Source organism: Cladophialophora bantiana, assembly GCF_000835475.1.
Source record: "Cladophialophora bantiana CBS 173.52 unplaced genomic scaffold supercont1.6, whole genome shotgun sequence".
Lineage (NCBI taxonomy): Eukaryota > Fungi > Ascomycota > Eurotiomycetes > Chaetothyriales > Herpotrichiellaceae > Cladophialophora > Cladophialophora bantiana.
The window spans coordinates 1,115,042-1,135,128 of NW_015971580.1; the positions used below are offsets into that span (position 1 = coordinate 1,115,042).

The 20,087-nt window shown below is 51.5% G+C and overlaps 8 protein-coding genes across 8 annotated transcripts; 4 read left to right on the plus strand and 4 right to left on the minus strand.

Annotated features, from left to right (window-relative positions):
- Nucleotides 1-645: 645 nt before the first annotated feature.
- Nucleotides 646-2,752, minus strand: Z519_04720 (uncharacterized protein; the record flags this gene model as incomplete). The annotated part of the gene is made up of 5 exons (XM_016762465.1): nucleotides 646-1,079; nucleotides 1,181-1,890; nucleotides 1,942-1,981; nucleotides 2,035-2,289; nucleotides 2,341-2,752. 5 exons carry the CDS (start codon nucleotides 2,750-2,752, stop codon nucleotides 646-648), a joined length of 1,851 nt encoding a protein of 616 aa, XP_016621412.1.
- A 402-nt stretch (nucleotides 2,753-3,154) lies between these two features.
- Nucleotides 3,155-4,828, plus strand: Z519_04721 (uncharacterized protein; the record flags this gene model as incomplete). The annotated part of the gene is made up of 2 exons (XM_016762466.1): nucleotides 3,155-4,166; nucleotides 4,218-4,828. 2 exons carry the CDS (start codon nucleotides 3,155-3,157, stop codon nucleotides 4,826-4,828), a joined length of 1,623 nt encoding a protein of 540 aa, XP_016621413.1.
- A 321-nt stretch (nucleotides 4,829-5,149) lies between these two features.
- On the plus strand, nucleotides 5,150-7,455 carry Z519_04722 (uncharacterized protein; the record flags this gene model as incomplete). Its single annotated transcript, XM_016762467.1, has 4 exons — nucleotides 5,150-5,205; nucleotides 5,304-5,953; nucleotides 6,011-6,927; nucleotides 7,051-7,455. The coding sequence occupies 4 exons, from the start codon at nucleotides 5,150-5,152 to the stop codon at nucleotides 7,453-7,455; spliced, it is 2,028 nt and encodes a 675-aa protein (XP_016621414.1).
- Nucleotides 7,456-7,709: 254 nt separating this feature from the next.
- On the minus strand, nucleotides 7,710-9,135 carry Z519_04723 (uncharacterized protein; the record flags this gene model as incomplete). The annotated part of the gene is made up of 2 exons (XM_016762468.1): nucleotides 7,710-8,575; nucleotides 8,643-9,135. The coding sequence occupies 2 exons, from the start codon at nucleotides 9,133-9,135 to the stop codon at nucleotides 7,710-7,712; spliced, it is 1,359 nt and encodes a 452-aa protein (XP_016621415.1).
- A 1,110-nt stretch (nucleotides 9,136-10,245) lies between these two features.
- On the minus strand, nucleotides 10,246-12,633 carry Z519_04724 (uncharacterized protein; the record flags this gene model as incomplete). Its single annotated transcript, XM_016762469.1, has 1 exon — nucleotides 10,246-12,633. One exon carries the CDS (start codon nucleotides 12,631-12,633, stop codon nucleotides 10,246-10,248), a length of 2,388 nt encoding a protein of 795 aa, XP_016621416.1.
- Nucleotides 12,634-13,306: 673 nt separating this feature from the next.
- Nucleotides 13,307-13,777, plus strand: Z519_04725 (uncharacterized protein; the record flags this gene model as incomplete). Its single annotated transcript, XM_016762470.1, has 1 exon — nucleotides 13,307-13,777. The coding sequence occupies one exon, from the start codon at nucleotides 13,307-13,309 to the stop codon at nucleotides 13,775-13,777; it is 471 nt and encodes a 156-aa protein (XP_016621417.1).
- A 353-nt stretch (nucleotides 13,778-14,130) lies between these two features.
- Z519_04726 (uncharacterized protein) lies at nucleotides 14,131-18,521 on the plus strand (the record flags this gene model as incomplete). Its single annotated transcript, XM_016762471.1, has 4 exons — nucleotides 14,131-14,591; nucleotides 14,636-15,012; nucleotides 15,092-15,348; nucleotides 15,399-18,521. The coding sequence occupies 4 exons, from the start codon at nucleotides 14,131-14,133 to the stop codon at nucleotides 18,519-18,521; spliced, it is 4,218 nt and encodes a 1,405-aa protein (XP_016621418.1).
- A 237-nt stretch (nucleotides 18,522-18,758) lies between these two features.
- Nucleotides 18,759-19,221, minus strand: Z519_04727 (uncharacterized protein; the record flags this gene model as incomplete). Its single annotated transcript, XM_016762472.1, has 2 exons — nucleotides 18,759-18,964; nucleotides 19,053-19,221. 2 exons carry the CDS (start codon nucleotides 19,219-19,221, stop codon nucleotides 18,759-18,761), a joined length of 375 nt encoding a protein of 124 aa, XP_016621419.1.
- Nucleotides 19,222-20,087: the final 866 nt, after the last annotated feature.

Here is a 20,087-nt window from a genome sequence, read left to right on the forward strand (position 1 = left end):
TCACCCCCTTGCAAATACCTACTACCTACTCCGTGCCTATGTAATACTACCCACTAAGTCTTTGTTTTGTCGTATACTATGTACTCCGTCTTGCTTACTACTACGTACCTGGTACTGTTTACTACAACCTTGGTTCGTACTTCATATTCCCAGGGTATGCACTGCGTACCACGGAGAAAGATACCCGACGTCAATGTCCAACTCCCCTGCCTATGTGTTGGGGTATGTTTGTATGTAACCCCCGTCTTACTCCCCCCGACCCAGGCTCGTCACCTCTTTTCTTCGTGTCTTAGTGCGGTTAGACCACTTACTCCATTCGACACTTCCAACACTTCTTGGTGCCAGGGCGGCTGATGGGCTTAAGTGAGATCGAGAACAAACGTCACTAACGCAACAGTAGGAGTTGTCCCCGTGCCATGCCATAGTGTACTTATTAGTTAGTGTACTCGTACAGTAAGCAGCTTTGGGGCATATGGTAATAGACGAACGTGGCCCCCGGGCACAGCGTGGCGACTCTGGAACGCCGTAGGAAGAACAAACGAGACGGAGCCGAGCCAGCTGTTCATGTATACCAGGACCGTCAATTCTATTCATCCGACACGCTATACACCGACGCTGATGTTGTCCACAATGACACTCACTGACTTACAGCTTAGCTCTCATCACTGCTGCTTTCTCCTCTAGCACTTTCTCTTCCGCCGCACCCTTGCCCATCTTGACAAGCCTCTCCGCAACATCCCTAAGGACATGTTTCATGATCTTCCCACTACCGGTCTTGGGAAACTCGTTTCCCACACCCTCGTCCCCGATCCAGAAAACGTACCTGGGCGCCTTATGGCTGCCCAAAGACTTGCGCACCCAGTTGTTGATTTCTTTCCAACTCGGCCTCATGAGCCGCGCCGTCCTGTTCTCCTCCTTGAGGTCCAGGTCGAGGCAGCCTGGTCGCGGATGCTCGCGGAGAAACGCGCCGACAACCTCGCCGTATCTCTCGTCTTTGATGGCGACGCAGCTGGCCTCGGCGACCGAGGGGTGATCGGCCAGGCGCGTTTCGATTTCGCTGGGGAAGATGTTTTCGCCGCCTAGTAAATGCCCCGAGCAGTCAGTAATTGTCATGCAAGACGCCATGGCAGAGAAGGGGGTAGGATCAAGAGTAAATGGGAGTGTTGGACCAGTAGCTTACCGCGAATGATAATATCCTTGATCCGCCCAGTCACAGAACAATAGCCATCTTCATCAATGACGCACTCATCACCAGTATACATCCACAGAATGCCATTCTCATCCCGCCTCATTGCTTCGTCCGTCTTTGCTAGATTATTGTAGTATCCTTTCTGCAGAGCATATCCACTCACACAGAGCTCGCCTCGCACGCCGCGCGGGGCTATATTCCCAGAACGGTCGACAATTTTCGCCATCGTATGTGGAAGCACTCTCCCAACCGTCTTGGTTCGTCTTTCTTCCGTGTCATCAAACGAAGTGATGAACGTTACTGGACTCGTCTCGGTCATGCCATATGGAATAAGCATTCCCTTGATCCCAAACTCTCGATCTAACTGCTTGACCAACGCCGGCGGAACCGATGAACCTGCAACGAGCCCTGTCTTAACCGACGAGATTTTGTATCGTTTTGCTTTATTAGCTTCAATTTCCGCGATAAACATGGTTGGCACACCGAGGAGCGCAGTGCATTTCTCCTCATACAGTGCATCGAGGACAGAGTCGGCATCGAACTGGTCGCATGGGAAGACAACTGTGGAGCCATGAGTGAAAGCCCCCAAGAAACCCATCACAAGGCCGAAACAGTGAAATAGTGGAGGTGGGCAACAGATGATGTCCGAGTGGTTCAACTTCATAGCCATTCCAACGAAGCGGGCGTTGTTGATCAGATTCCTGAATAGTTCGTTAGCAAGTGGTCTCAACCAGAGTAGGGGATTTGATTACTTGTGAGTTAGCATGGCTGCTTTCGGGACACCAGTGGTTCCTATTCAAGTCAGCGTTGGTTTACGACAACGCACAGGAGAGAGGTTGCCCCACCAGAAGTAAATTGAAGGTTCACAACATCGTCACATCGAATACGGCTCTCTGCTTGCTTCAACGTTGTCGTGTTGATTATCCTCCCTTCGGACACGAAAGATGAATATGTGCACAGCCTCAATGACTTGTGCGCTGCACTATCACCAGTCGACACGGATACGCAGGGTAATGTGCTCAGCTCCTTGGCCACCGCTTCGACATGCGTAGATAGGTCCTTCAGGCGAATCTTTGAGGCGACAAAAAGAAGTTTACAGGCTGCACTTCAAGTCAGACCAGTCTCGTGAAGAGTCAAGTAAGAAGGCTCACAAGTCACTTTCAGTGCAGAGACCAGCTCTTTCGGAGTATATGTATTGTTCAAGACAACGAAAGGGCAGCCAATCCGAGCGGCGGCGATGAAGGTCTCGAGGTACTGGTAGCAATTTCCAGCCATGATTGCAATGTTGTCTCCGTGTCTCAACCCTCTGGCCAACATCGACTTTGCGACTGCTTCGCTCCGGCTTGCGAGGTCATTGTACGAGAGTTTGTGACGTTGCCAGGAGAAGGTGGCTACCGTGTGGTCTCCGTATCGCGCAGCCTGCCGCTGCATAAATTCTCCCAATGTCTCTTCCAATAAAGGCGGCGTTCGTGGGCCTGAAACTAAAGAGGCTGCTGGCGACATTGTTGTTGTTGTTGTTATTGTTGGTTCTGTCGGACGGGTTGTAAGATCAATGCCTGCCATTATGTATTGTATGCGGCCTCGTAGAGTCCCGGTAATAGCCCTAGTGATGTTGCTGCAGACCCAGTATATGAGTGAGAACTGTCACGAAACTGGCAACTAAGAACGAAACCATAAAGAGGGAGTATTGTCAGCATCACGGTATTCACCATCCCCGTTGCGAGTCGATGTAGATGTGGAGCCGGTTCCGCCATGGCGGGCCGCCTTGCAGGGGTTGTGCTCGGTGACCGCCCCACCGTCCAACCCGGGGCAGCCTCGGCCTAACCGTCAATGTTTCCATGGATGTACCTCGTAATTCCGGTTCAACTGGCAGACTCTCCATATCACATTGAAACCCGAGGATCGTTTCACCAGGTATCGTTCTGTCTGGATCAACTACTCTCTACCTCAAACGCCTTTTTCGATATGTCGCAAACAGCTTGTTTCCCTGTGGTCGAGTCGCTTCTGGACGTGACGAGAGAGCCGTATGGATCAAATCGAGAAGCATGGAAGCCGGTAATGGAAGAGTTCTCCCAAAACCTAAGAAGGACGACGTCCGAAGGCAGTTCCCAGTCTACCGACAGACATGAGAAGAGGGGACAATTGCTGGCAAGAGACAGGATATCCCTGCTGTTAGACGCCGACTCGTCATTTCTTGAATTGGGCTCTTTTACCGGGTTCGACTTGGAGGACTCGAGCCCCTGCGCCAGTCTCTTGGCTGGCATTGGAAGCATCAGCGGCCGGATCTGCCTCGTTCTCGCACACATCGCAACACAGAGCGGCGGCGCGTGGAACGAGTTAACGGTGATCAAACAAAACAGAGTGACGGAAATCGCCAACGAGAACGACCTACCACTCGTCGCCCTTGTGCAGTCAGCAGGAGTCTTTCTTCCTCAGCAGTTTCGCGTTTTCCACAAGGGCGGACAGATTTTCCGTGATCTCGCTTTGCGAACTCAGAATCAACAGGCTTCCTGTGCAATTGTTTTCGGCTCTTCTACAGCAGGCGGCGCGTACCATCCTGGGCTCTCAGATTATACCATCTTTGTGGAAAATCAAGCGCAGGTATTTCTCGCGGGTCCCCCTCTAGTTAAAATGGCTACCGGCGAAAATATCGACGCGGAGCAGCTGGGAGGGGCTCGAGTTCACGGAACTGTTACCGGCCTTGCGGATCAAATTGCTTTTGACGAATTTGATGCGGTCCGGAAGGCTCGTGAATGGGTCAGCACACTATCCGCCCGGAGTCGACCAATGCAGCCAATGCGTCCTCCGCTTGCTCCGCGTTATCCGATCGAGGACATATTTTCCATCGTCAATCCCGACGTCCGGAAACCTTTTGATATGAAAGAGGTGGTTCTTCGGTTGGTCGACGATTCACGCTTAGCCATGTTCAAGCCAGAATATGGCAGTAATCTGTTGACAGGATGGGCCAACATCATGGGTAAGTGCTGCGCTGGTCTTCCCAACGGAAACACGTGCTGACTTGGGGTAGGCATGCTTGTTGGGTTGATCGCCAATCAGACGCCCATCATCAACCCAGATGAAGCATCGAAAGGAACGCAATTCATTCGCATGTGTAACCAACAAAACACCCCAATTATCTTCCTGCACAACGTAACGGGCTTTATGGTCGGCTCGAAGGCTGAGCATGCAGGCATCATCAAAAAGGGGGCGCAATTTGTATCTGCGGTTAGTTGTTCAAAGGTTCCGCATATTTCCATCATCTTGGGGGCATCATATGGAGCAGGTAATTATGCCATGTGTGGAAGGTCATATCGGCCTCGCTTCCTGTTCACCTGGCCAACTGGACGGTGCAGCGTAATGGGACCTGAGCAGCTGTCTGGAGTTATGGCTCAGGTTGAAGCCAACAGTGCCCGGAGCAAGGGAGTCGTGCTCAAGCCCGAGGAAGTGGAAGCCAGAGTGCAGCGTCTGCAAAAGGAGGTCCAAAGGGATAGCAGCGCGTATCGGACGAGCGCGTACATGCTTGATGATGGAGTGATTGACCCCCGAGATACTCGTGACGTGCTTGCAATGTGTTTAGAAGTTGTACAAACACCACCAGTGCAAGGAAGTGCAGGACACCGAGCGTTGGCCAGGATATGATATGGAAAATGAGAATGGACATGGGAGAAAGGATAAATGTGAAGCGAAGTCGAGTGCGGAGCTCTCCATAAAAATCGGGCTGTCTGACACGCGCTTTTTCGTGTGCAGCAATGTCCTCATATGCTTCATCCCGCTATACGGGGGGATTTATGTCTGTCAGACACAGTATTTATAGGCCATGACATGTCATTTCCAGACACGAGTTCTTCTCGCTTACCTTGGCTGGACTTCCCACCTACTTTCTTTCTACATCAGCCCCTCTGGAGATGCCGCTACTTTTCGTACATCTAGTCTTTGAGCTTTTCGTATCCATCATTCATCATGGACGACAGCCGCTACGCTAAAAGAGCACGCCAAGCGTGTCTCAACTGCAGGAGGTGAGTTGGTCCTGTTGGAACCGACCCGCAATCTTCGGGCAATGTGTTTGATATGGTGTCTCGAGCATCCGTCAACACGAACTAACGATGATTGGCAGGAAGAAGACGCGCTGTTCTGGGCACAAGCCAGTGTGCGCCTTCTGTGCCCGGCTCAACCAACGCTGTACCTGGGATGGCGATGCAGATGTCTCGCCTGAACCACTGGCCGAAACGGGCCGAGCTCCATCCTCCTCAGGTATAGCCGCGCATAACGCGAGTCTTGCTGCAAGAGTCGCTTTGCTCGAGTCTCGGCTGAGCTTTCTGGACGCGGACAATGCTTTCAGCTTATTCACCTCCGTGTCGCCACAAACAACAATCAATCAGCCGGTGGACCAGTATCCCAATGTCGACGAACTTGCACGGACGAACCGCGATTTCTCATCTCTTCCAGATGCGTCAGTCTTCCGTTCCCTTGTCGAAGTCTATTTTCAACGTTGTCACAACCAGCCTTACGCTTTTTTCCACGAAGAGATGTTTCGCCATGATTATGAAGCCGGATTGTTGCCCGAATACTTACTGTACGCTTTTGCTGCTGCTGCCTGCCGCTTCTCCGACCACGACCTCTATCAGCAGCGTCGTGCTGAAGCGATTGATGCCTATGCCCAGTCATCCTTTGCGCAGATATTCGAGCATTCATTCTCAGTCTCGGACAGTTTAGAGCCGTGGATGGCGGTGGCCCTCTCCATGTTGGCCGTGGTGGACTTCGCAGGTGAGTTTGACCAAAAACTTTTTTTTCTAACCATGCAAATATTGACTCATCATCAAGCCGGACGTCCAAAAATTGGTTGGGTGAAACTAGCTCTTTCGTGTCGCTTTGCACAGGCCTTGCGGCTTAACGAAGAACCTGATCAACAACTTCCCGTCCACGAACAAGAAGAGCGGCGTCGAATATTCTGGTCGATCTATCTCCTCGATATTCTGATGTCAGTCGGCCCCAACCGACCTCCTTCGCTTCTTGATGAGGACTGCACTGTCCATCTACCCTGCGATGAGGGCCTTTTCCGGGATGGACTTAGTGGCGGCCCTGTGCCAACTTTGACCGCTGTCGTGGACAATCCATCAGGTTCCAATTACCAGAACCTAGATCCCTTCGCCATGACTATAATCATGGCCTCGGCGTTGGGCCGCTTCATACGATTTAGCCTGAAGCGTACGTTGAATACGACACATGTCCTTTGGGATCCACGGTCCAAGTATTACGAGGTACAGAGCATTTTGCTATATTACGAAAGCCACTCACTATGTGCCTTCTCTTCAATCGCTGAAGCGCTAAATCGACATCATTCATTTAACGAATCAGTGTCACCGTCACGAATCAGTCACATCATCTACTCTCACGCCCTCTACCACCTCAACAATTGTCTTCTCAACCATCCATTCATATTGTATCGCTTTTTCCAGACATATACCGTACCTGTCCCTCTAAGCTTTGTGCAAGAGGCACTGCAACGATGCCGCAAACACGCGACAAATCTCCTTGAGCTGCTTGATGATCTGGAAACCTATGGGCCCCTCAGTCATCCTAGCTTTTATGGCTACTGTGCAATGGCTGCGGGAGTGGTCCATAGCATATACGAGAAAAGCGATGACGCTGAAATTGCAGAGACTTCGAGGAAACACCTCCAGGCCGCATTGAGTTTTCTACAACGTGAACCAGTGCGTTGGGGTCATGTGGGCCACATGGTAAGTAATCAGTCCCTCCCCCTCCTGTGCATCCATTATCTTGGCTGCTGTCCGGCATACTGCTCCGTGACAGTCGCAATGATAAAATAGCCCAACGAATGTGCACTGATTTTGAGTTTCGAGGGAACTCTCCTCCGGTCGTTCAAGTTGGATCCAGGGGCGGCAAGAATCCTGACAAATCCTGTGAGCCTGGCGCAGAAAGTACCTGTACCGCTCGGGAACGTTTTATGGCAGCTTCTTGATTACGCTTGGTTACCTCAAAACATGCGTCCTGGTGAGATTAGATCTTCTCTGTCAGATCTACTGCCTGGAATAGATCATTTCCTGCCGAACACGACCGAGTCTTCGGCTTCAGACAGCACAAATCTTCCAACGAGTCAATTTAACGCAAGTGGTGTACTGCCTTCAACTTATGCTCGAATGCTGGGAGAAGATATGGGTGGTATTTTGTCCGAAACGATGGGAGACGGTGGCTCGCGAGGGTTTGCACGACCGACGTTTCCCAACGGATCGTCGGCTGCTTTTTGATGCCTCATGAGTCTTCAGGTGAGTTTCCCTCCCTTTCTTCTCCCCCGGCACACATTCTTGGTTGAAGTCGGTTGTGAGCTTCAATATCTCAGGGCCATCTTCAAGAAAGGTGCAGCTCTTGGGCCAACGGCTACACTGACGTTATTGTGAGTACACTGACAAGTTGCTTTAGTTCTACATCTTAGCGATCATGCGTCTTCTGACCTGCCCCTGTTGATAATTCCCACCTTCTCCAAATCGTCCGGCAATCGAAGTCACAATTTGCTTGACGGACGAGACAACCGTTGTAATTCTTTTGTCTCCAGCTTGACAGCAAGGTCGCTCAATATCTCGTCGCTGCCTCCGCCCACCACCATAACCCGAACATCTCGACTAATCTGCTCGATTCTAGCACCCTTACCGGTCCTTGAATACCCTGCTCCGCCCATTATCTGCTGCGCATCCCGGTTGACGCGCTCCAGCACTCGCCCCGCGCTGGTCTTTAGAGTGGCGATCATCCCTCCAAGGTTGAGGTCTCTCTCAGATGTGGCCGTGGCTGATGCCAGTATGCGGCCACCTCCGTTGCGACTTTGAGCCTTTCTCCTTCGTTCATGTTCGGTCAAGTACACAATTGACTCCAGATATGCATATGCTGGTTCGACGTCACGGGCAAAATCTGCGAATTTAGCCGAGATCACCTGGTTCGCAATCAGGGGCTTGCCGAAAGTTTCTCTTCTGAGCGCATGGGCATAAGCATCTTCGATGCAAACTCGCGCCATGCGAATGGATGTACATGCCAGCCAGAGTCGTTCATGGTTGAAATTCGACATGATGATATCGAAACCTCGATTCTCCTTGCCAAGAAGATTCGACACCGGAACCGCGACATCGTCAAACTCGATGTATGTGGAACCGCTGGCGTTGACGCCCGAATTTTCGATCTTGCTGCATTTCACACCGGCCGAATTGAGCGGTATTATTAGAGCAGATACTCCCGCGCGGCCTGGTCCGCCTGTGCGTACCGCGGCGGTGCAGTAGTCGGCGAATATGGCGTTTGTGATCCACTTCTTCGCTCCGTTTACAATATACACATCTCCGCGACGCTCCGCCGTCGTTGTGATGCCCGCCACGTCGGATCCGGCTACGTGCGAGTTAGCAAGTGGACGCTCAATCATTGGGGCACACTGGGGGAATTGGGGGAAGAATACCATCGGGCTCCGTCACACCAAGACAAAACCGCGACCTGCCCGCAATCACGTCTGGCAAGAACCTCGCCTTCTGTTCATCGTTCCCAAAATTTATCAAAGGCGGAGCGCCGATCGAATTTCCGCAACTCAATGCCCATATAACGCCCAAGTAGCCACACCTGGCAATCTCGTCGATCACGATCAAATCGTGGAACCCATCCCACTCTTCCGGGTCGACGTCTCCAGGCAGTCTCTGACCCAGGGCTTTTATTTGCGCAACGGCAAGCGGGTACATCGAGACGGCCATGTATCCCAACCGCGCGTGGTTGAGGATGACTTCCTTGGGCACGGAACCCCGTCGCTCCCAGTCCTCGCAGAACGGAGTGATATGCGTGGCGACGTATTCGCGCGCTTCGGCCTGGAGGCGCCGGTGGCTCGCAGTGTAGTATGGGCTGATGTCGCGCGAGAGCCAGGGCGGGTCTGCATAGGGTGCTGGGGACATGGAAGGAGCCATTGTGGAAGATTCAGTGTGGAATGGTCCAAAGTTCAACGTCCAAAGTTCAGACACTGGTAACTGGTAGTTGTCTGTGAAATGTTCCGAATGACTCAGTCGCTTAGTATCAATCCTGTTTTTGTTCCAACCTCTGCCTCTGCCTTTACCTTTGCTATGGCGAGGAATACAAATAGGGCCTGATTCTTTTTCTGGAACCCAATCCGAAATGCAGTAGTCGGTCAATCACTCTTAAGTGCCCCCGCCCCGTCCCAAGGAAATCGCTCGGGCCTCGAACCCGGGCGGGCAGTGGGTACCTCCATCCATCCTGGGGCGCGGGCCTCGTAATCCACATACCCGCTGCGGGAAAATGGGAACTCGCTTTTGCCTTTCTCGTAAGCCGAGGCGGAGCTCGCGGAGCGGGGGGTGTTACGAGGTAGTCTGTGAGTATGTAGGTAGTGTGTAGTACTCGATACATTCCGAGATAACGACTTGTTCGTAATTTAGCGACTGGGTAGGACGTCCCTCCGTCCGTCTTACTACGCATGATGCGAGGAAGGGTATTCGATATTACGGTCCATGCACCTACCTACATAGGTAACTAGGTATGTAGGTAATTGCTTATGCCCGCTCTTCTGTCTTACACGCCCTCAGTGCGAAGGCACCCCGTGTCGAGGTTTGCGAGGTGTGGCTGCGGGACCGTGGAGCAATGGGCCGGGTGAGAATTGTCCGATTTTCCGGTGCCATGGCTGTGGCAGGCCCGCGGGCGGGCCGGGTTCATAGTTGACTAGTGTCTGTGTACTGTACTTGTACGTCCTTGGACGAGTACGGCAGCGTGCGCAACTCCTCAACCTGGCTGGCTGGCTAGGGAGTGAGCCTTGCAGTGGAGGAGGAATAGGCACAGTCTGACACCGATGGCGAGGCCATAACTTGTTGGATAGTTGGACACGCAGAGAGCGAGAGAGAGTTTGCACTCTCCGCTTTGGGTGGCTTGCGAGGCCGACATCTAGTCTAGGATACATAGGTTTTATTGAGTGATGACAGGATTATCTATGCACATCGCAATATCGAGCTCTTGACATATAAGATCTCGATATACTCCGTACATACTGTATCTATTGTGTGATTATGCCTCTATTCAACCCAGCACAGCACGCCCCCATCATCTACCGCAGCCCCATTCTTGACTCCTGTCATGAACTTCCCGTCTATATTGACGCAGATATTCGTCTCCATCTTCATACTTTCAATGACCATGACAATCTCCCCCGCTTTGACTTGATCCCCGTTGGACTTGAGCACCGAGAGGACTTTGCAAGGCATGGGGGATTTGACCACCTTCGAATTTGATGAGGCCGAAGAGCGGCCACCGCCGGCTGATCGTAGACTTTCTATATAATTGAGGATGCTGTAGCATTTATATTCCACCCAGGTCCCCAATCCTCGGAAATGGCATAGAACGGTCTGATAGGATCCAGTGGATGTTGCGGGGTTCAAAGGTGTATCGGTGGCGATGTGGGCGTGAATGATGGATTGGTTGATCGATATGGCTACTGACGCTGTTCTCCATCCGTTGCGGACCGTGGTATCCTCCAAGTCTCTCCATTTGGTAAATTCCACAGTGTACTGTGGAGCTTTGGCTAGAGATGGATCTCTAAGTTTGTGGCTGATGTCGTGATATTGTCGAGATATTTGGTACACTTCGGGACTGCGAGTTGTTGTGTCGGGGACACTGTCGGTCTCGGCTGTTGGAATGGGGAGTAAAGTGGCCCGGTATTCCGAACGGCCGCTATCGGCGCGAGAATGGGCATTCCAGATTGACAATATCGGTTCTTGCGTGGATGAGGGATCTGAAGGAACAATCACGGTTGTGTTGCGATTGACCGGGTCAAAGTATTGATTCCTGAAGCCTCGAGTGACGTGCTTGAAAGGTCTAGCATCGGTGGGCTGAGATGCTAAATTCCTCAACACGAGGCCTGGGAGAAGGGACAGCATAGAGATCATGTTTTGAGCAGATTCCGTGTAGGGATTCTTCAGCAGGTTTTCCACATGCGTGGGAATCAGCGACGTCGTGTATGCCCGATCATGAAAGCTTTTGTGTAAAAGGCAGGCCTGAAGGAAAAGCTGATTTGTTTTCACGCCGGCACATACTGTATTTGCCAAAACCTTAACCATTTTCGAGATTGCCATGGCTCTTGTTGGTGCCCATACCACGATTTTGGCGATCATTGAGTCAAAGTAAATAGATATGCTGGACCCAGTCTGTACAGCGGTCTCGTATCGTACGTCTCTTGACGCTAGATACTGGTCTGACTCTCGCCACAATTGAATGGTGCCATTTTGTGGCATGAAATCACTGCTAGGATCTTCGGCGCATAGGCGGCACTCGATGGCATGGCCCTTTTGTGGAATATGTTGGAGGTTGGCGAGACTGGAAAGCGATCCGCCAGCAGCCACAAACAACTGCAATGAAACAATATCAAGGCCTGTAACTTTCTCTGTGATGGGGTGTTCGACTTGGAGACGCGTGTTAACTTCGAGGAAATAGAAACTGCCATCTCTGACGTCCACGACGAACTCAACAGTCCCTGCACCTTCGTAGCCAATGAGCTCGCCTATTTGAACAGCAACAGCGCACATTCTTTGCCTCTGTTCTGGAGTTAAAAAAGGGGATGGTGTCTCCTCGATAATCTTCTGGTGCCGTCGCTGAACAGAGCACTCTCTCTCCCACAACGAGAGGACTTTGCCATGGCTGTCACCAAGGATCTGAACTTCAACATGTTTGGCAGCCTCGATGTACTTCTCCAGAATGCAGTCGCTTGACCCAAAAGAGCGTTGAGCCTCGGATTGTGCGCGGGCAAGCTCGCCCGCAAGTTGTGAGCGCTCTCGAACGATTCGCATCCCGCGACCTCCGCCTCCAGCAGACGCTTTCAGCATCACCGGAAATCCTACTTTTTCAGCTGCGTTTTCCAACTCTCTAACATTTTGGCTTGAGCCGGTAAATCCTGGGATAAGGGGAACCTTGGGCGCATGTTTCCTCAAATAGTCCTTTGAATTCCGCTTGTCGCCTAGCGTTGACATGGCCTGGGAGCTTGGTCCGATGAATATCAGTCCTGCTTGACGTACAGCCTCCGCAAAATCTTTGTTTTCGCTAAGATAACCATAGCCCGGGTGTATGGCATCGGCACCCCTCGTGCGAGCAACATCAACAAGAAGCTGGATATTCAAGAATGGGTTTCCCCCGGCCTGATTGATGCTTCCCAGATCAACTGCCTCATCTGCTTCAGCAACATGACGCGAAGACAAGTCCTCTTGTGCATAGACGGCGATGGAGGTTAGATCAAGTTTCCGACATGTTGCGATGATTCGACATGCAATTTCACCTCTGTTTGCGATCAGCACCCTCTGAATCTGCCTTCTGTCATGGCTGCTGGATGGTAGCTGCGCGACGAAGTGAGGAGGTCGTTGCAAAGTCGCAGAAGTTTGACCTGGGTCAGGCTGGTTATCCTGGTATTGCCTCATTCTGAAGAGCTGGTGGCTGAAGATCGTGTGAAAGGTTGGTTCAACCACGCCTAGGATAAGTCGCGCATTATGACCAATTTGGAGGAGAATTAATGCAGTGGTTAGGCTCCATTTCTCCCTGGACACGATCTCACTCTCTATCCCTGGAGGCAGCTCGAGCAGAATTCGGCCAGATACCAAGCCGAGGCAACCGGGATGCCGTCCCCTAGTCGGCGGACAAGGCGGCCCGCGTGACAAGGGTCGCTTGATCTGACGCTTGCATGTTTGACTAAGGTCCCATTCACTGACGACAGCGAACAATGCATGGAAGTCTGGAGAGAACGGTCCTTTGTATGTCTGAGGCGAAGTTGCAGCAACACATCAAGACTGGTTCAGACGGACGACTCGACTGTATCTGAGATCAAGGCAAATGCGGCTTCTGATCGAAATGCTCCGCCGAAGAGATATCACGTGATTGCCAAGACACCCTAGCCTTAATGGGCGTTTGTATTGAATCTCGAGTTTCTCGAGTCTTTTTTCCGGAGGGCTTGTTGAACAAAACCCATCCGGCAATCGACAAAGCATCTCCACTAAAGTCACTATCTGGGGAACCAAAAAACTCCAATCCGTAGCTAGCGAAAACAGCCCTCGTTAGATACGAAATTCGCCAACCAAAAATATCCAGGACGCTAAGATGTCTCTAACCTCCGTCATCGACCCGGAAAATGCCCCAAACTATGAGGACATGGAGAAACAGTTCGCTGTGAGAGCGGTGCAACATATGACTGTCTATTGGAATATCCTCGAAAAGTTACCCGGTTCAAAACTACGCCTGACTCGGCTCGATGACGACATTCTTGAGCACTTCAAGCGCGAATTTCCGGACTTCGACCCTGCTCAAGAGATCGATGAGGACGCCATGAAAAGTAAAGAGGGCAAAGAGAAGTGGCGCAATTTTGCGATGGTCTATGAAAAGGGCGAGAAGAAGATCGATGACTACAATTTCGGCACCATGCTAAGGAAAAGCCCGAAAACCGAGTATGGCGAAAAGGAAGCAATATTCGTCATTCGAGTGCAGTTCTACGCAATCGAAATTGCTAGAAACAGAGCTGGGCTCAACGACTGGATTTATGAAAATGCCCAGAAGCAGCAGACGAAATCATGAACAGGGAGATTGGCGTGCCGACCGCAACTTGAACCGCAACAACAATACTGAGCCATTCATAACAACATGAGACCGTGCCGGAATCTTTGCTTTCATGCGCGCCGAAGCTCAAAGGTTTCACTGTGAAGGGCGTCTTGGGAACCCCTTCGCATTCCAGAAGAACAATACTAAGGTGTGCCATCAACGGCCTTGGCACCCAACATTTCAAGTCGAGGAATGAACATTGTTTTCAATGATGACTTTGCATGGTTTAAGTTGTTGAATCTTGGTATCTAGTTTCCACTGCAATCGATTCGCACCATTGAAGCCTTGGTCCAGTCGATCATGTCTAGTCAAGCCTCTGCCGTTGCGATATGACCACAAGTGCACAAGATGAGCATCAAACTGAATCTAACGAAGCGCAACAGAAACATGGCGTCCTTGGCCGTTGGAAAAGCGTTTTCACGTTCACAGCAAAGGCACACCTGCCCATTCTATTGGGAGCCATTATCTTCTCAGCCGCAGCAGGATGCTTGCAACCAACAATGGCGTTCTTCTTCGGGAAATTTTTCGACACCTTCTCGGATTTTGCTGCAGGAAAAACTGACGGTTCAACGTTTATGGAGCGTTCTCTAAGCAGTCTCTATGTGCTCTTCGGCATTGGAGGCGCTACGTTTGTTTTGAAGGGCACCCTTTTTAGCCTTTGGTTGGTGTTCGGCGAGATGCAAGCAAGGAGCATCCGCGAGTTGCTTTTCCAGTCTCTGCTCGATCGTGGGATGGAATGGTACGAGGCTCGAACAACAGGAGTAGGAACACTCTTAAGCAGAGTCCGAAGGTACGGCGTGCCGACCTGAATGGCCATCTTTCTAATAATACCAGACAGATCAGAGAACTGCAGCTAGGAGCGTCGCAACCTCTCGGCTTTATAATTGTGTGTCTCGTTCAAGCAGTGGCTGGGCTTGGTCTCGCAATACACACAAACTGGAAGTTAACTTTGGTCGTGCTCTCAGCTATACCTGTCATCGCTATTGGGAGCACCCTCATTGCTCGACGTGTACAAGCGAACATAGACCACCAGAACGCAAAATTGACAACTGCCACCAAGACGGCCAATAACTGTGTCACTAACATTGTGACCGTGAAGTGTTTCAACACTCAGGACCAAGAAGGAAACAACTATTCTGCAGCGGTCAAGGAAGCTGGTGTATTCTCTTTGAAGCAGGCTCTCTCCAGTTCCTTGCAGACTGGGTTCGTGCGTTTCGCCACAACCGCAATGTTCGTTCAGGGCAAGTTTCTCACGCCTGACCATAGAATGACTCTCATAAATGTATGCAGGGTTCTGGTATGGTGGTACGCAAGTCCATTCTGGTACAACGAGCGCCGGGAAAGTGGTCACGACATTTTGGGCCTGTCTGATAGCTACGAAAGCGTTTGAGGACATGTTGCCACACTGCATTGTTCTTCAGCGGAGCCAGTCGTCGGCTGTAGCATTGAAGGCGGTTATGGACAAAGTGATGAATGGGAAGACACACTCGCGAAAGGTAGATGGATTGTCACCGCAATATTGTGAAGGCGACATCGAAATCCAAGGGGTATGTGCTCAAATATACTTTGCAAGCCAACTATCTGACTTTTTGAGAAGGTTTCCTTTGCTTACCCTTCAAGACCTGACTCTCTTGTGCTGGATCGTTGCACATTTTATTTTCCGGCGGGAGAGACTACATTCATCGTGGGCAGGAGCGGTTGTGGGAAGAGCACACTCAGCCATATATTGATGAGATTCTATGATCCCAGGAGTGGAGCTATCTTCATCGACGATAATGCTCTACAAGATATTGACACAAACTGGCTCAGAAACAATATCACTCTAGTCCAACAGAAGTGCGTGCTATTCAGCGACACGATCTTCAGAAATATTGCACTTGGTCGCCGTGACTTCGATCGAGTTACGGAGGCTCAGGTGAACGAATGCATGAGGATGGCAGCTTTGGAACGGACCATTGAGCTGCTCCCCGAAGGTGTACATACTAGAGTTGGGACAGGCGGTTCATCTCTCTCTGGAGGCCAAAAGCAGCGTATTGCTATTGCACGAGCTCGTCTGAGAAACACACCGATATTGATACTGGACGAGGCAACAAGTGCACTCGACAACTCAAGCAAATCAACCGTCATGAGATCTATACGAGAGTGGCGACGTGGAAAGACGACCGTTGTAATTACACATGATATGACCCAGATACAAGACGACGATTTTGTCTACGTCCTCGACAGAGGTCGGGTCATTCAGGAGGGCCGGCTTGGGAGCCTTGTTGATTTCCAAAATCCCGCCATGGACCAGCAAGCCTACGCAAAAAGACCGACAATCAAACACCTGAATTGTTCTGACGACCCCGCCCACTCCTTATCACGATGTGGCATTGGGGACCCGGCACAACCAGCAATCCCTTTTTCATTGTTCAGGAAGGACTCGTTCGACTTCGGGGCAGTAGAAAGTGCGCGGGGTCGTCCTCTAGAAAATGTCCAGGACTCTCGGCAAGGGGCACAAATGAAACACCGACTGAGGAAAGATCTATCTGCAAGCAGGGGAGCTGCACTGAAGCTTCTCAAGCGACAATCAATGGCTCGTGCCAAAGCTATGTACCCTCTCTATCAAATTCAGCCGTCTGTGCATCAGTCAACGAACTTAACATCCGCAACATATACAAATGGCGATTCCATTGTTCGTCAATCAATTTTCGTGTCAGCTATTTCGCGAACCCCGAAGACTCGAGACAAACCGTTACCCGTACCGCCTCTGAGGTACAATGTGCTCGGTGAAAATAAAGACCCAGATCGCGATGCCACCGACGTCATCTCGACTGAGAGAGTCAGTAGGCAGCTGCAACCAGCAGGTTCAATCCTAGCAGTATTTACTACACTATGGCCGAGCTTGGATAGTTCTAACCGCACCAAGTTGCTCCTTGGATTCCTGGCAACATTAGCCCATGCAGGAGCTCCTCCAACATTCTCCTATGCTCTGGTGCAAGTCTTTGACACATATTACTTGCCGACAGGGTCCGAGAAGAAGGCCTTGATCTACTCCATGGTTGTTGTTGGAATCGCGGTCGCGGACGGTCTCGCATGTTTCTTCATGCAGTATCTTCTAGGCTCTGCGAGTCAGGCGTGGGTGGATACGCTCAGAATCCAGGCATTACGACGCATTCTCCGACAACCAAAGGCCTGGTTTGATAAAGAATGCAACAACCCTGGAACTCTTATCTCTTCACTTGACAGGAACGCAGAAGAAGTGAAGGACCTTGTGGAACGATTCGCGGCGCAGCTCCTGGTTGTTGCAGTAATGATGGCTGTGGCTATCATATGGTCGCTGTTCTCCTGCTGGAAGATCACACTGGTCAGTCTTGCTGCCTCGCCAGTGCTTTATGTGATGACAAAGTGTTTCGGAAAAGTCTCCAGCCTCTGGGAATCACGATCGAGCTCTGCCAGTGATGGTGTCAACGAGATATTTGTCGAAACTTTCGCCGACATCAAGACCGTTCGCTCGCTCACTCTGGAATCTTACTTCCACAAGAAGTATTGCGATGCAACCAGTCAAACTTTTTCCATCGGCGTACGACGAGCTTTGTTCTGCGGCTTCTTCTTCGGCGTCTCTGACTCCGCCATCACCTTTTTCACGCCCATGATTTTTTGGTACGGGGCTCACCTTGCAAAAGATAGCGAATGGCCTGTTAATTCAATATTTACTGTCTTTGGACTTCTTTTATTTTGTACCGCTAATGCCAGCGTGGTCATTACATATATACCCCAGACCAGATCAGCGACTGATATCGCCACTCGCCTTATTCGGCTGGCGCAAATGCAACTTGACTCTCACGAAGATGTCGGTCTCACCCGACTAGACAGAGACGATCCAGCCACGCTTTCTGGGCCAATCCATTTCATCAATCTGACATTCTTCTACCCGACCCGGCCAGAGGTAGCAGCACTCCGACGATTAAATCTCACCATCCCCTCAGGGCAAACCACAGCCATAGTGGGAGCCTCGGGATCGGGCAAATCTACCATTACGTCCCTTCTCCTAGGCCTCTATCCGCCAACAGCAGATCCTTTCGCCCTTTCTCCCTCGACCCACTGGGAAGGGGGTCCAGCGTCTCTCACCCTATCTGGCCGCGACATTCGAACACTTGACCTCCCTTCTCTGCGCTCTCTGATCGCCATCGTCCCACAGACCCCCGTGCTCCTCCCCGCAACGGTGCGCGAGAACATCGCCTACGGTCTTCCCCCTGATTCTCCCTGGAGGTCAGCAAGCCGCATCGAACGTGCCGCCCGCGCAACTGGGATCCACGACTTCATACAGTCTCTCCCGCAGGGTTACGCCACGGTCATAGGCGAAGGCGGTGGCGGCCTCGGCATCTCAGGCGGCCAGGCACAGCGCATCGTCATTGCCCGCGCCCTCATCCGCGACCCCAAGATCCTCATCCTCGATGAGGCGACTAGCGCACTGGACCGGGAAAGCGCCCAGGTCATCCGAGAGAGCATCGCCAGGCTGAGCAGGGAGAAAGGGCGAAAATTGACCGTGATCGTGGTTACACATGCGAGGGAGATGATGGAGGTTGCGGACCATGTGGTGGTTATGGAGGAAGGCGGCGTGATTGAGCAGGGCTCTTTTACCGAGTTGGTCGAAAAGAGACGGAAATTCTGGGCATTATTGAACGCCGGGGATGATGGTGCGAGTCACACCCGTGAAGCCGGTGAGGACAGAACATGATGAATTTGCCTGGTGGGGAGACTCACTGCCGCTGTGTTCTGTTGTGTTCTGCTCTGATTGTCTGTCGTAGAAGGGTTTAACTGCTCGCTGCTTTATTTTCGCCGTTCAATTCAAGTGATCTTCAGCTGATTTCAATTTCCGCTCTACCTCTATCCATATATAATTTCCATCTCTATACCTCCATCATATAAGCCTCCCTTCCAGTAGTCCTAGCACATGGATGACAGGCGGCCAGTTTCATGGTACCCTATTCTCTTCAATCCAGACCTTGACCGCCGTCCAATTCTTGCATGTATGCAACGCAGCCGGCAACCCGCTGCTGCGATCGTCCACCATCTTCTGGTGTCCCACGTAGCGATGCGGGCTGTCCGGGACCGAAACCACGCCGCCGTCGCGCGTAGGCTCCAGCGTCGTGTCCGCGGCACAAAGGAGTGCTTGTCGGACTATTAAAAGGCAGTACGGGGTTAGTTCATGGCCGGAGAAGAGGATACAGCGGGGGAAGACAGGAAGGGCATGCAGTGGATATCTCACCGTGATCTAGACAGTGGAAGACGTGGGCTCTCTCGTGGACATGAGGATGATGTTCGTGATCATAATCGATTAGAATCTGGCGGATGAATGCCTGGGCACACATAGTGCTTGTGGTCAGCCAAATCCAACCGAATTTAACATAATCCAGTCCAGTCCAATGCGTAGCCATTGTTCGCGGGGGATCTGCTGAGCTTTAGGGAGCTTACCAGGCAGTCTAACTGTCTTACGATGGCAACATCGTAAATCTCCGTATCGGAAATCGCGTGTCCATCTCCATCCACTGCGGAGGCACTCGAGGGCAATCCATATTTCCTCGGATGCTTGACAGCTATCCTCCCATCTCCCATCGGAAACATGCGCAGCCATGCGCGATCGCCTCTGGTTCCTGGGAGCTGGAACTCATATCTATCTGCAAATACTGAAGGGGTCTCACTGAAGGATGGCGCAAAGCTCTGGAGCTTTGGATTCGCCCATGCCGAGCCGTTGGTCTTCCAGCATGCGGACGGCCTTGTCGGGAATGGAGGGATAACCCTATGTCGATAGCTGAACAGAGCGGAAGAGAGGCAAGCCGCCACGAGGAGGATGCCGAAGACAATCCTCAAGGGGAGGCGCTTAGATGTAGAGCCTTCCGGGGGTACAGGGTCTCCTGTATATTCTCCACGGGGTGATTTGGGCGTCCGCGGAATCGCCAGAGAATCCGTCTCGCCACGATATGGTGAGCGAAATCGAATGGACGAAGGCATCTTTTACTATAGAAAGATCCTTGAGTATACCGCACACAGGGATCACAGAGACAGATAAGGGAATTCATTGAATCTTGGCCATCAAGTTAAATGTAGCAGCCGCTACGAGGCTGCCCGAGACCGCATTAGGCCGTTGGAGATTGCACAGACAGCGAAGAATGAAAATGCCAGACAAAGGAACAAAGAGAACGTCTGACAAGCAGCGCGTTCAACCCTGTTGAAAGCGTCCATGAATGAAGTCTGCCGATTCATACACAGCAATAATTGATGCAGGGAAGCCCAAAGGAGCTTT